Source organism: Biomphalaria glabrata, chromosome 6 (genome assembly GCF_947242115.1).
Source record: "Biomphalaria glabrata chromosome 6, xgBioGlab47.1, whole genome shotgun sequence".
Classification (NCBI taxonomy): Eukaryota; Metazoa; Mollusca; class Gastropoda; family Planorbidae; genus Biomphalaria; species Biomphalaria glabrata.
In genome coordinates, this window is record NC_074716.1 from 53,863,935 (window position 1) to 53,878,270 (window position 14,336).

A 14,336-nucleotide genomic window follows, 5' to 3' on the forward strand; every position below is an offset into this window, starting at 1 on the left:
CACTTGAGAGGGGGCCCCTATTGAGTGTTTTTTTTCCATTGAATACTAAATATTACGCAAAATGCAAGGGCCCCCAAAGAGGTCAAGCCCCCCCCCCCTCCCGGGCTACCAAATGATGGGAAATTCCTAGCTACGCTCTGGCTAGGGGTTGAACATTAAAGCCTCATTAACTAAGGATTCTGTAATATTAGTTTTGCTTCATTTATTTCTCTGGATAGGGGAAAGGGACGATGTTGGCTATTTCTGCCACAAGTAGTACTACCAATGAAAGAGTAGTTGCAGTGGGTGGAGTCACACTGAGCGAGTTTAGGGCTAGACTCAACCCAGAAACATGAGAAATGGTTAGAGAGAAAGATGGAAGAAAAAGAGAGAGTGAAGGACAAAAAAAAAGAGGGAACAAAAAAAGGAAAAGAGAGTGAAAGAAGGAAGGAAAAAAAGTGAGAAGGGGGAAAAAGAGAGAGAGAGAGAGAGGAGGGAGGAAAAGAGAGAAGAAAGAAAAAAAAAGAGAGAAGGAGAAACAATAGAGAGAAAGAAGGAAGGAAAAGAGAGAGCGGAAGCAAAAAAGAGACAGAAGGAGGAAATAGAGAGAAAGAAGAAAAATAGAGAGTGCGGATGCATATGTAAATCAGATGTACTTGAAGTATCTCTAAAGATACTTGATTATACTAAGTGCGTGCGTACCTTGTTGAGTGTATTTTAACTGCGAACTCGGACATGAACATCACATTACAAGACATGAACAGCTACAACAGGATCAAAGCCTCAAGAACCAAGTTAAATCCAGATGAACAATATAAACCATCTTTAATACAGAGAATGGGCCACAGTCTAGTCCGTCACTAACAACGATGTTTACCCCTCAAGAGTCTAGCAGTAACTGATTTCTAAAAGTCTATCCTAATCTCTAACCCAAAGTCGATGTCGTCACTATACAATGCACGTTCACTGTCGGTCTAATAAAGTGCGCAAGCCAACTAACTAAACTAGCTGTCTAACAAGAGAGAAGAAAGAAAGGAAGAAAAAAAAAAGAAAGAGGGGAGGAAGGATGAAAAGAGAGAGAAGGAAGGTAGGAACAGAGAGAAAAGAAAGAATAGAGATAGATGAGAGAGAGAGAGAAAAGGAAGGATGAAAAGAGAGAGAAGGAAGGTAGGAACAGAGAGAAAAGAAAGAATAGAGATAGATGAGAGAGAGAGAGAGAGAAAAGGAAGGATGAAAAGAGAGAGAAGGAAGGTAGGAACAGAGAGAAAAGAAAGAATAGAGATAGATGAGAGAGAGAGAGAGAGAAAGGGAGGATGAAAAGAGAGAGAAGAAAGGTAGGAACAGAGAGAAAAGAAAGAATAGAGATAGAGAGAGAAATGGAAGGATGAAAAGAGAGAGAAGGAAGGTAGGAACAGAGAGAAAAGAAAGAATAGAGATAGATGAGAGAGAGAGAGAGAAAAGGAAGGATGAAAAGAGAGAGAAGGAAGGTAGGAACAATGAGAAAAGAAAGAATAGAGATAGATGAGAGAGAGAGAAAAGGAAGGATAAAAAGAGAGAGAAGGAAGGAAGGAACAGAGAGAAAAGAAAGAATAGAGATAGATGAGAGAGAGAGAGAAAAGGAAGGATGAAAAGAGAGAGAAGGAAGGAAGGAAAAGACAAACAGGGAGAGAGAGAGAAAAGGAATGAAAAGGAGAGAGAAGGAAGAGAGAAAAAAGAGAAAAGAAGGAAGGAATAAAAAGAGAAAGAAGTAAGGAAGAGAGCAAGAGAGTGAAGGAAGGAAGTTCAAAGACTCAAAAACAAAGATATACTGCTGCAAGGGTGAATGACTGTATAGAAACTACAAGAAACATGCATAGATGTGACCCTGCAGGTCCAAGTAAAATGAATGACATTTGGACCACGAGGCCTTACTGCCCTCTCACAATTTTTTTTACATTTAATTCAGTAAACATTTTTTTTCTCTTTGGCTTAGATTTGTATTGCTAGTTCTAGTACAATAACGGCATTGTCTTAGCGTTTCTTCACCGATCAATAACCCTGATGCAACCAGTTGTTGATAAACTTTTCTGAAATATATTGAGGATCGATGAAAGCTTACCTTTCCATCGCCACAAGATGTTCCAGTGAGTGCTATCTTCGGGATACATAACCCTCTTAAAACATCTGCACATAACATTGCTTGGCAGATTTCAGTGATAGAGCGTCTAGATTCGGAAGCCTGATTTAATAAAATAAAAAAAAAGGTTACAAAGACAGTTTGTGTAGAAACACAAACTCAAAATCGGCACCCGAAGTGGTCCACCCAGGCAGGTAAAAAGGACAGGATTTAATATTTTTAGAAAGAACATCAGAATGAAATTGAAAATGAAAGAGAAGAATGAAGAAAGAAGGTTGACAGATCTTGTGTGGTGACCAAGGGTCCAGCAGACCAAAGGATAGGTGAAAGTGAATGTGTAGTCAGACGTGAACGTGGCCTAACTGATGTCTTATAATGAATATCTAATTCATCTAATTGTTTTGTAAAGGGTCGATCTCTTATTCAAATCCTCAAGAAAAAAAAACATTTCCGTAAAAAAAAAAATTACTTTAATTATCGACTGTACAGCATTGTCTGGACCCTGCTGGGCCATTATCCATGGCATTGGGTCGTGGGCGTCGAGAGCCCGGAGTGGACTGTTCACTCTGTGACAAAGGTGTGATTACCGGTTAACTCTGTTGTATATATATATATATACTCATATCTTAGGCACACTGATTTAATATTGATCACGATGTATAACCATCGTTTATTGTGTCATATCATATCATTGTTTCATTAAACCTTTTGCTTTGTTTTACGCATTCTCGTTGTTGACTAGTATACGTTATCAGATTACCATTATTCGTTCTCTTGGTAATTACTTCATAAATTAATTGATAGACAGTAAGGCGTGTCCAGGCAGACGAGCCAAAGTGTAACCCCGACAGGAATTTACTACTCAGCGTTGAGGTGGGGAACCCTGTGGAGTATTACATACCCTAGAACCAATCAAGTTGATACTTTAAACAAATATTTACTGTACCTAACAAAACACGAATCAATAAAAATAAAAAAATAAATGAATTAATAATTGGTAATTAATCATTTTGTTTGATATCTTATAAAATAAATAGCTTGTACATTATTGATATAGTTTTAAGGGTGGAGTTCTTCCCCTTTAGATTAGGTTTTCTTTTTAATAAAAGAATTTCTTATCTTTTTTAAAGTTCCGATTGCCATACCAGGCAGTGATATAACAACTTAAAATGTGAGCGTGATAAAACATCGCCAAGGATTTTTAAATGAGGACATTTTTCTAAGAGCGGTGAGGTGGCTGAGCGGTAAAGCGCTTGGCTTCCAAACCGGGGTCCGTGTTTCGATTCCTGGTGAAGACTGTGGTTATGCTGGCCACATGACACTCGTTAACCATAGGCCACAGAAACAGAAGATCTTTACATAATCTGCCCTATAGACCACAAGGTGTGAAAGGGAACTTTTTTTTCTAAATAATCGTATTCTTTGCTGCCCCTTTTGGCCGAAATAATCAGTATTTACACTAAAAATTAATTTGTTGTCTAAGATAGTACCAAGGTATTCACAAATTTACATTATTTATGTTCTCTTTTGCTACAGAAACAATATCGGTTTCCTTCTTCTTCCTGCGAAAATTGATTATCATTTATTTACTTACATTTAATTTTAAGAAATAGAAATTATATCTACATTATTTTTCTCTTTGTTCTATTCTCTGAAATACTCATTTACCTCCGAGAGCAGGGCAAGGAGAGTCTCATCAAATTAGGGGATCGGTAATTAATATGATGATAATCAATGATTAAGAAGTGACTTAGCAGGAAATAAAAGTGACTAAGAAGTCAATGCATGATGAAGTGACTAAGCAAATATTGCGTGATATGAGTGATAACTCTGCTTAGCAGGAAAGAAGTTAATTTAATTGGGCTGTTAGTGAGTTGTGTTACTTACCCTGCAAAAGAAGGAATCATTTCCAAAAAACTGTTGACACTGTTGATCAGGTTTGATCACCTGACCCAATAGTTTATCAGATACATCTGGAATGTCTGCTGATGCTTCGACAGCGTAGACAAGACAAGTGTAACCTCGACTTGGAATAAACATTTACAATATATAATACATAGAGTTTATATTTTAGCTTCAAATCTTTACTCCTTTGAAGTTAGAGTTACATAGGCAAGACTCGTGTGTTGGTCGAGAGAAAGGGAGGAATGAAATGGTTTGAGCTAGACTGTGCACAGTAATAATAATAATAAAAAGGCCCTTAACATTACTAGGAACATCCTCGTTGCCTGTCAGAGGACGGTACTGCTGCAGACCTGCTACATCACCAGAAAATTCGTCAGTGGAAACTGATAATGTGACTACGATGAATTTTCTTTCCCTTTAACTAAACTCGACCCTGGCAGCGCCAGAGAATGAATAGTCATTCTTTTCTAACATAATAATAATAATAATAGTAGTCGTCATCTTTACTATTCATGATTGGATTTGATGTGTGTGTGAATTGGAGTTCTATATTTCTATATTCTCTATTACCTTGGTAAGAATCATAGATGCTTGGGTGTACTGTGTAGTGAATTACCAGTGCGAGATCAATACATAGCTAACAGTCACAGAGAGTCGATACAGAATCCAAAACTTGAGATAGCACAGTGACTAACTTTATTACAGAATTGGACACAGTCGAGCCAGCCACTAAACTAAAAGTCTACATCAGTAATATCAAACTCACTAACAAGGGCGTCACTAAAATGTGGCGTTTTAAAGTCCGTCTACTGAAGTGCGCCTCGAAACTAAACTAAGTGTCATAATGAAAGCATGCTTACAGATGCCGAATACTATTTAAAAATGTCCGTTTTTCAGCTTATAAAATTGAAAAGACAGTCTCAAACTCAAATATAACCTAATAACAAGCAAAATAAAAATAATATTTAAAAAAGTATTAAATCTAGTTATAAAATATCAATTAGTTTGGATTAGTCATGTAATTAAATTTATAACATAAGGGGCCTATCTTGATTCTAGACAAACAATAATAAATATGCGCGATTAGAAATATTTTCAAGAACTGTTTTTGTTTAGCGTTTAGGTTTTTAATACGCTATGATCCTATCACGTGTCTGCACCAGTTGGAAAAGGGATTGGGGAAGAAAAAAGGGAGTATCTGGGTGATCGTTTTAAATGTATTTGTAAAAAAAAATGAGCAGCCTGAGTTCAAACTCGAGGTCTCCTCAGCCTCCTCAAGCCAATACGGTAACCCCTCTGCCTGAGATATGCCTATAAAAATGGATTTTACAGTTATTTACAAAATTTTCTCTCTACAAATAATAATAATTCAGCTTATCAGTCAAGTGAAATTTCTTTCCCTTGCTCGAGATACCAAAAAAAAAAAAAACCAACAATTCATAAACAATAATTAACTAACTAATTGGGTTTTTTTTTATTTGATTCTTGTACTGGCAGATAAAAGAAATTGTGCAAAATTTCAGTTTTTTTTTTCCAAGATTGAGTACGTGAGAATTAACATGTACACACGTTTCACTAGACAGACACAGGGAGTTGATACAAGCTTTGTAAATAATAAGGCATGTCTTCGACTCTGAATATTTATAAGAATGCAGTATTTTCCGTGGCTAAACAGCCCCATCTGCGACCTACATACTTTGCCACAACCAGCGCAGACATAACCATTTTCCGCCGGTGGTCGATTTACATGTTTTTTTCGAGGCACCACCAAATTTCAACAGCCACATGCAGATCTTGAGTTGAAACAACAACAAATAAATGTTTTCATAACAATGTAGAAACCAACCTGGAGCTCAATTTTTTCTTCAAAAAGCTGGTAAAGTAACTGACACTGCAGGGATAGAACAGCCATGGATTATACTCTGTCCCAGGCTTTTTTTCCGCATCAGGAGAACCCATAATGTATCTCTCTGAAGCGTTGCAGAGATTGTTTTCTCCGTCGTGACGTGCTGAGAGGCTGCAAATTGTAATAAATTAACTAGTTTAATTTCCTAGTATGGTTGTTTAAGAAAGTCTTGTCTTTTCCTGCCTCACATGGCTGCTTTGTGGTATACTCCCCGCTCCATATATTACAAAATCAAAGTCTCCTGCCCGCCATAACCTACAGGAGGCTTTTAATTGAATCTAATACTGCTCGGGTAGGCGAACTAAAGTAATAGCAAAATTCTTTATTGAAGAATTTCATGATAAATTAAACAATGTAAAGGACAGTGAATTGCGACTATGAATCTTATCTTATATGATACAGACGTTACTTCAAAAAAGATGATTACGTCCTACGCGTCATGCATTTAGTCATGGATATTAACCAATGACCTAAACTCCGCCAAGTCACTAGTTTTCCTGGCTAGCTCAGGCAACCCATTCCATGCTCTAATAGCGCTAGGGAAGAAGGAGATTTTGTACAAATTTGTCCTAGCATATGGAATGAGGAATAATCTCATAAAAATGATAATGAATGCCACCGATGTCACCGACACAGTAGTTTCTCCCTCTCCCCACAGCAGTTCCCCCTGTTATGACATGATTAGGATTTAGTTATTTGTTTCGGGAATAAGGGGAAAGTTGTACTTAGTGACAAGTGACGTGAAAGATAGTTAAAAAACAAGAACTCTCTAAGCGACGCTTTAGAATCAAGACGCTTTCTTCTTTACAGTAAGAATAAGAAGAATTATATAGACAGCTAGCAATAGAGGACATCGGACGGTTCCCCTGAACTACCAACATGATTTACTTTACATTGGTGTTTGGTAATCCACTTATCATAATCAGCTGTTCCTTTCTTACTAGACCATTTTGTGCAAAGTCTACAGCTATTTGTAAGAATTTCTGCGTCTAAACATTTACCTGTTTCTATTGATATGGCTGTAACAACGCCATGATGGCTCAAGTGCCCTCGACGCTGCCATGTCCCATCAACGCTCACACCGCTCACACCGCAGTCAGTGATCACAACAAATTTCCGTAAGGATCAATAAAGCAGTCTTAGTCTTAGTCTTAGTCTTAGTCTTAGTCTTAGTCTTAGTCTTAGTGATGCCTTCTTCGTTGCTGATTCCAACCTTTTCTTTCACTTCCCTTGCAGCCTTTTCCATACTTTCTTCTGCAACTTTCTTAGATGCAAGGCCTATGGTATGCATTACAGATTGATAAGATGTTTCAGAAATAGGAGGTGGACTGTTTGTGTGTTGACAAAAATTCAAGAGTGCATTGTGACCTGGACCAATGGATCTTACAAATGATACCATTCTGAGATTTATTTCCCTAAATCCTCTTTTTTGACCATCTCTATTTTCTTTAGAAGATCTAAAGCTTTCTTCAAATGAGCAGTCAGCTGAAGTGCATTTCACAATTAGTTCCTGACAAAATCCAATTCTTGCGCTTTCATTCAAAAACAAATTTAGAGAATAGTTGAAGCATTTAGGACATATCAAGTAACTTGCCAAGAAATTATTAAAACATGCTAGGTTTAAAAAGATATTACAATCCAGTGGATTATCTGATAAACTTGATTCAGATGAAATATCTACATTAGGTGAAGCAGCTTGATGTGTCTCTTGTTGTTCACCAACTTGTCCATGATCATCACTTCACACTTGTACTACTTGTAGACTTTGCAGACTTGGTGTATTTATTCCCACGAAATTTTCTTTTTCTACCACAACTTTGCCTTTTATTATGCTTATTGGCCATTATTGTTACACAAATAAAAATGCAATATGAATATAGATCTAAATATCAAAATATACAAAAGTGTCTTTCACCAGCAGCAATCCAAAAGAAAAAATGTTGCTAGAAATTACACAAAATCCAACAGAAAATAAACATGCTTTTGTTGACTGGGACAGTGAAGTAATAGAGTACATTCCCTTAGCTACTTCCTTTATATCTATAAGCATATTGCATTTTAACTTCATTAGAAAATAATTAAAAAGTATTATTTACAAAAAAACAAAAACAAAAATATTTACCTGCTTATGGTCGTTGCTAAGGTAAACAAACACTACCCCACCTAATACAAAAATTATTTTAAAATACTTCTAGAAAGAATACTTGCCTCAAATAAACTGAATTTGATAGAGAAATGGTTGTACAATAGAAATAGGATGAGAATGAAAAAGTGATATTTTGGTCATTTCTTACTATTCTCTAACCTTAGATCCACCTTAAGTATTCAAAGTGTTTGCTGTTTTAACACCAGCGTCGACTCAATGTATCGATTGTTGGCCTTTCGTTGGTGTTATCTGTTCCAGTATTGAGTTCAGTGTTACCTCCAGTTGGACTTAGTTACATTTTCAAGTACTATACAATGCGGAAGAGCATAACACCCCTCTCCCCACAGCTGACGTACCCAACGAAACAAAACTTTTAACACTATCGCTAGGCGTATCAGCTAATCTATGTAACACATCTCCTTTATTTTTGCTATTAGCCCATTTGTTTATAAGTCTAATTAAGTAGACGCGGTGGTTGAGTGGTTAAGCGCAGTGGCGTCACTAGAGGTGTGCGGTCCGCACCTGGTGACACCCACCAGGGGATGAAACCCAAGTGAGTAAAATGCAACTTTTAAAACTAAAACATTAATACCTTGAATTTGAGAAAAATAATTTCTTGTAGACACCAGGAAAAGAGTTTCTGAAGCTCAGAAATGTAGAAAAACGCTTCGTCCCGGAACACTACGAGTGAGATTAAGGCACTCTAATCATCTAATCTAACCAGTTGAGTGGCAAACCTAGCATTGTTTATTTTAAACTGTTCAGAAACACATAGACTGAAACGCCTCATTCGACGTATAGGGCTGCAAGCTCTATCCACAGCCCTTTCCCAGCTGGCTCCACGGAATTCAGGACTTCTAAAAAAGTGTGAGGCCATGCTAGACATGTTTTTGCGTTCCTCTTTTCGGCTTTCATCTTTAAGTCTGACTTTGGTAAACGTGTTTCGTCTTGTCTAATGTGATATGTCTCACAAATGTCAATCGACATTCAGTCGCCACTTTCCTTAGACGGCCTGTAGGGGAAAATATTTCTCTATTGGGTACATTATCTCAGTATGTTATTCCTAGTATCTTTCTCAGCCATCTACTCAGCCTCGTTTCAGCCTTTCACGTCTCGAAGCGTGGGGGCCGCTGGGACAATGATTGTATTGAGAAGCTGGATTTTAATCTCCAGGCTAATTAATTTTGTTTATTCAGATAGGCCTTAATTTTTAAATCCGACATGCAACACCATGATATGATCTTTATCGCTTGAGATAACACCTTCTAAATAGGCTTGGTTAACTTTTCTATTTGTTCAAGATCTGTATAACCAATGCTTATGGGTGTATTGGGTAACCTGCACCCAATATGCATAACTTTGAGGGCGTCTTTATCCGTCATCTCGAGTATACATTAAATTGTATTTCAAAGTAATGCTATGTCGTCTGCAAAATCCAACTCGATTGAAATCCGAATGCAGCCCGTTTAATGTATTTTTATGACATCGTCGATGGCTACAAGAAAGTGAAATGGGGAATAAGATATACCCTAATCTTATATACGTCTCGATGTTTAAGTAGGCCACCGTCTGTTGTGACACAACAGCTTGATTCACTTTAGACATGTCGCTGAATCTGGACAAATTGTTGCGAGTTTCCTTATAGCAGCATTAATGCCTTCCAACAAACTAAATAGCAAAGGATTACCCATGTGCCAGTTCATGTGCTACCGTTTGAGAAGTAGAGATAGAATAGCGATCTTCTTGGCGATCTTCTATCACAGAAGAGCTCTTCCCGTTTGTTCGGCACATTGTTTCACCAAAAGCAATCCCTGAGAGAAATTAGGATTCCGTTATTAGAACATAGGTTAAGGATTTGTCCTGGATATGGTTTGGATATGTTCTTTCAGATTTGTAAGCAAGTCATAACTAAATGGATAAGTAAATTGTGATATCATGAGTGTTTTTTTTTACCTATTTGAAATAATAATATTAGTATAATATTACTGAATAATTATAACATATTAAATTAAATCAGATTCCATTTTGCCCTAACTGGCATGGGAGAATAAAGCTGACAGAAGAAGGCCTAACCCACAGGAGCCGAATACGAAAAGGAAACTTAAATAGACAGTTATGCTCCTACTTAGATCACTCAATCCTCATGCTCGGCTTCTCAGGCGCTCTCAAAGGATTAAAAACAAAAGTGTTAATAAGTTGAACAGATTTATTTACATGGACCAATGTCTTCCGCTCTACTAACTTGAGTGTCTCTCTTGTCACTATTCTTAGAGTATCTCTAATCTTGTAGTTTCTGTCTTTGTCAAACTACACGTATGGTTCCTATATTGCTACTCATTAAATTTCCTAAATCTATCTATAACTCAAGAACACTCTACAAAAAAAAAAAGGATTTGTCGACACTAGATGTAACAAAATATGAAGGCTGCAACTGGGTTTCGTATCCAAGTGAAATATTGCTTTTTTTCATTTACTTTTTACCTTTACCTATTCCTTAGTCTGTTGGACCGTTGGGGCACCATGCAAGATTCGTCGACAGTCTTTCTCCATTTCTCTATGTCTTTTGCTTTAGAACCTCTTTCAATGACAGGCCCGTCAATTCTTTTATGTTGTCCTCCCATCGCTTTCTCTGTCTGCCTCTTCTTCTTTTTTTTTATTGGTACTGTTCCCTAAAGGAAGGACTTTGCGAGCCCCGATGATTTTTTAATATGAATATAAATTTTTTAACGCTAGTTAGCAGGTCATCATGGGGTCCAATCGTTGCGGTAACCCTGTCTCTTATCTCTTGGTTTGTGATGCAGTCTTTGAATATGATACCTAGGATCCTTCTGTAGCATCTCTATTCCATTGTTAGGATCCTCCTCGTCAACGTCCAAGACTCACAATACAAATGCGGCCATGACAAGGGAGCGTATCAGTCTGATTTGTTGTCGAGGGCTAATACTTTGCCTTTACATAATAACAATTTTATTTATAAAGCGCTGTTAACAAACAAAATGTAGGCTCCATGCGCTGTAATAACATTACAAACACAAACACGACAGCTACAATGACAAACTAATCTAAAAAAGTTTTAAACAGATAAGTCTTAATGTTCTTCTTAAAAATGGTGTAGCATGTTGTCTGTGTTAGATCACTAGGGAGTGAGTTCCAAACCTTAGGTCCGTGCACTGAAAAAACCCTCAGACCGTAGCTTTTGAGGGAGAAACGTGGCACCACTAAAAGCGTTGAGTCCATTGAGCGCAGGGCTCTCTGGGGGACATATGGAGTAATCAGTTCGCATATTATTATATGTTCTGAAAGTGCTGCTGTGGAGTGCAATTCGGGCCAGTAGTTCACATTTCATTTAGTGCCACCAAATGCAGTTCCCCTAGGGCCTCGATTTATCTAAGGCCGGCCCTGGAGGCAAGAAAAGTGATAACTCAAGATGTCTGACCAGCTTTAGTGCCACCAAATGCAGTTCCCCTAGGGCCTCGATTTATCTAAGGCCGGCCCTGGAGGCAAGAAAAGTGATAACTCAAGATGTCTGACCAGCTTTAGTGCCACCAAATTCAGTTCCCCTAGGGCCTCGATTTATCTAAGGCCAGCCCTGGAGGCAAGAAAAGTGATAACTCAAGATGTCTGACCAGCTTTAAAAAGTGAACACTAAAGAGGACACGTAAATGAACAACATAAAAGAGACGTTCATGAACATCTTGCAAAGATGCTCAAAGTAGAAATCTTGAGCTGAATTGTGAATAGAAGAACTTGAATGTGTAAAGCTTAGACTTAGAAGAAAGACTCGTTCCAATGATAAGGACGACAGGAAATTGATTAAATGAGAAATCATAGACCATCAAACGGCTTCATTAGTGAAGACTTCATTTAAAAACAACTTAAATTTTACTTGTTCGATTTGTTATTTCACTGCGAATCTTGAATCACGGTCTAATGAAGTCATCAGTCAAAACAAAGAGACGAAGACATTGAGAACTTTTAGTAAGAAAAAGGAAATACTTTTAAAATATGACCTCAGCGTTACGACCTAGTTTCCCACTACATGGCTGCCTGCTCGTGCGGTATGCTCGCCGGACTGTCGTTCCGTTGTCTCGATGGTCCAGGGTTCCTAGCCTGCCCGCTGCCATCCCCCGTCCTCCTGCGGGAGGTTTGGACTAGGAAGTAAATTATCTTCAACTCTGAAGAAACATCCAAAACATGTGAAACAGTTTACATTTTAATAAAAAAGTGTTAAGCGTATAATACATACACTCACATCGTATCTGGTTCGTAAAAAAAAAAAAACCATTAAATTAAAAAAAAAACATATTAAGCTGTTGTAACAAATCAATTGTCAAACAAGATTCTGGAAGGAAGTATGATCATGAGCTGAGGTAGGCCTATCACTTTGAAGTACTGTCAAAAGACATTAACCCGAAAAGAGAGCACTTACCTAAGGTATCTTGTTTACTATTATTACCGTCCACTGTAAAGAGGTTATAACTGTAATGAAAAGAATGGATGCTATATTGTTCGTTATTAATGTTCAATGTACTGAACTGAATTTAAATGACTCTATTTTTACAAAGCTTATATCAACTCATTCTGTCTGCCTTGTAAAAAGTTTGTACATTCTATTACTGATACGCCCAATCTCGGATCAAGTCGGACCCTAACCCGATATACAGTGCTTTTTTGTAAAAATAAAATTGGTGCCAGTACTCAATGATCGAGTGCCTAACTTTAACTACTAATAAATAATTAATAAACATTAAAATACAAGAAAAGTAATAATTTTAACCCCAAAATTGAAAAAGGTGCCGGCACTCCGTACTGGTGCTAGGAATGTGTTTGTGAGGGCGAATTATAGTGGTATGAATAGTGCACGCATGGGCGTACCCATGACGGGTTGGGGTTCTGTACCATAGTTAAAATTTAACTTGAGATATGGATAAATGTACCATGCTTAGCAAGACAGGTGAATCTATAGGTACCATACTTAACAAGACGGATGAACTGATTGGAACCATGCTTAACAGGACATATAAACTTATAGGTACCATGCTTAACAAGACAGATGAAATGATTGGTACCATGCTTAACAAGACAGATGAACCGATTGGTACCATGCTTAACAAGACAGATGAACCGATTGGTACCATGCTTAAAAAGACAGATGAACTGATTGGTACCATGCTTAAAAAGACAGATGAACTGATAGGAACCATGCTTAACAAGACAGATGAACTGATAGGAACCATGCTTAACAAGACAGATGAACTTATAGGAACCATGCTTAACAAGACAGATGAACTGATTGGTACCATGCTTAACAGGACATATAAACTTATAGGTACCATGCTTAGCAAGACAGATGAACTGATTGGTACCATGCTTAACAAGACAGATGAACTGATAGGTACCATACTTAACAAGACAGATGAACTGATAGGTACCATACTTAACAAGACAGATGAACTGATTGGTACCATGCTTAACAAGACAGATGAACTGATAGGTACCATGCTTAACAAGACAGATGAACTGATAGGAACCATGCTTAACAAGACAGATGAACTGATTGGTGCCATGCTTAACAGGACATATAAACTTATAGGTACCATGCTTAGCAAGACAGATGAACTGATTGGTACCGTGCTTAACAAGACAAATAAACTGATAGGAACCATGCTTAACAAGACAGATGAACTGATTGGTACCATGCTTAACAGGACATATAAACTTATAGGTACCATGCTTAGCAAGACAGATGAACTGATTGGTACCATGCTTAACAAGACAGATGAACTGATAGGTACCATACTTAACAAGACAGATGAACTGATAGGTAACATACTTAACAAGACAGATGAACTGATTGGTACCATGCTTAACAAGACAGATGAACTGATTGGTACCATGCTTAACAAGACAGATGAACTGATAGGTACCATGCTTAACAAGACAGATGATTTGACAGGAACCATGCTTAACAAGACAGATGAACTAATAGGAACTATGCTTAACAAGACAGATGAATCAGTAGGTGCCATGTATAACAAGACAGATGAACTGACAGAAACCAAGCTTAACAAGACAGATAAACCGATAGGTACCATGCTTAACAAGACAGATGAACCGATTGGTACCATGCTTAACAAGACAGATGAACTGATTGGTACCATGCTTAACAGCACAGATGAACTGATTGGTACCATGCTTAACAAGACAGATGAACTGATAGGAACCATGCTAAACAAGACAGATGAACTGATAGGAACCATGCTTAACAAGACAGATGAACTGAT

The 14,336-nt window shown here is 37.5% G+C and overlaps 1 protein-coding gene across 9 annotated transcripts in view; it reads right to left on the minus strand.

Moving 5' to 3' along the window:
* The window catches only part of LOC129921599 (A disintegrin and metalloproteinase with thrombospondin motifs 16-like), a 41,609-nt gene that overhangs the window by 13,094 nt on the left and 14,179 nt on the right, over window positions 1–14,336 (minus strand). For 2 of the 9 annotated variants that reach the window (XR_008778482.1, XM_056032604.1), the window contains exons 1-4: window positions 6,908–7,952; window positions 5,847–6,017; window positions 3,983–4,121; window positions 2,078–2,197 (exon numbers count right to left, since the gene is read on the minus strand). Coding sequence is in view for 7 of the 9 variants with exons in the window: in XM_056032604.1 (XP_055888579.1) it covers window positions 2,078–2,197; window positions 3,983–4,121; window positions 5,847–6,017; window positions 6,908–6,969 (492 nt within the window). In the remaining 2 variants the exon portion in view is untranslated. Of the gene's footprint in view, window positions 1–2,077; window positions 2,198–3,982; window positions 4,122–5,846; window positions 6,018–6,907; window positions 7,962–8,211; window positions 8,549–9,739; window positions 9,864–12,481; window positions 12,532–14,336 lie in introns of those variants that run through there. The other 7 variants (XM_056032605.1, XR_008778483.1, XM_056032606.1 and 4 more) reach the window with 7 other exon arrangements.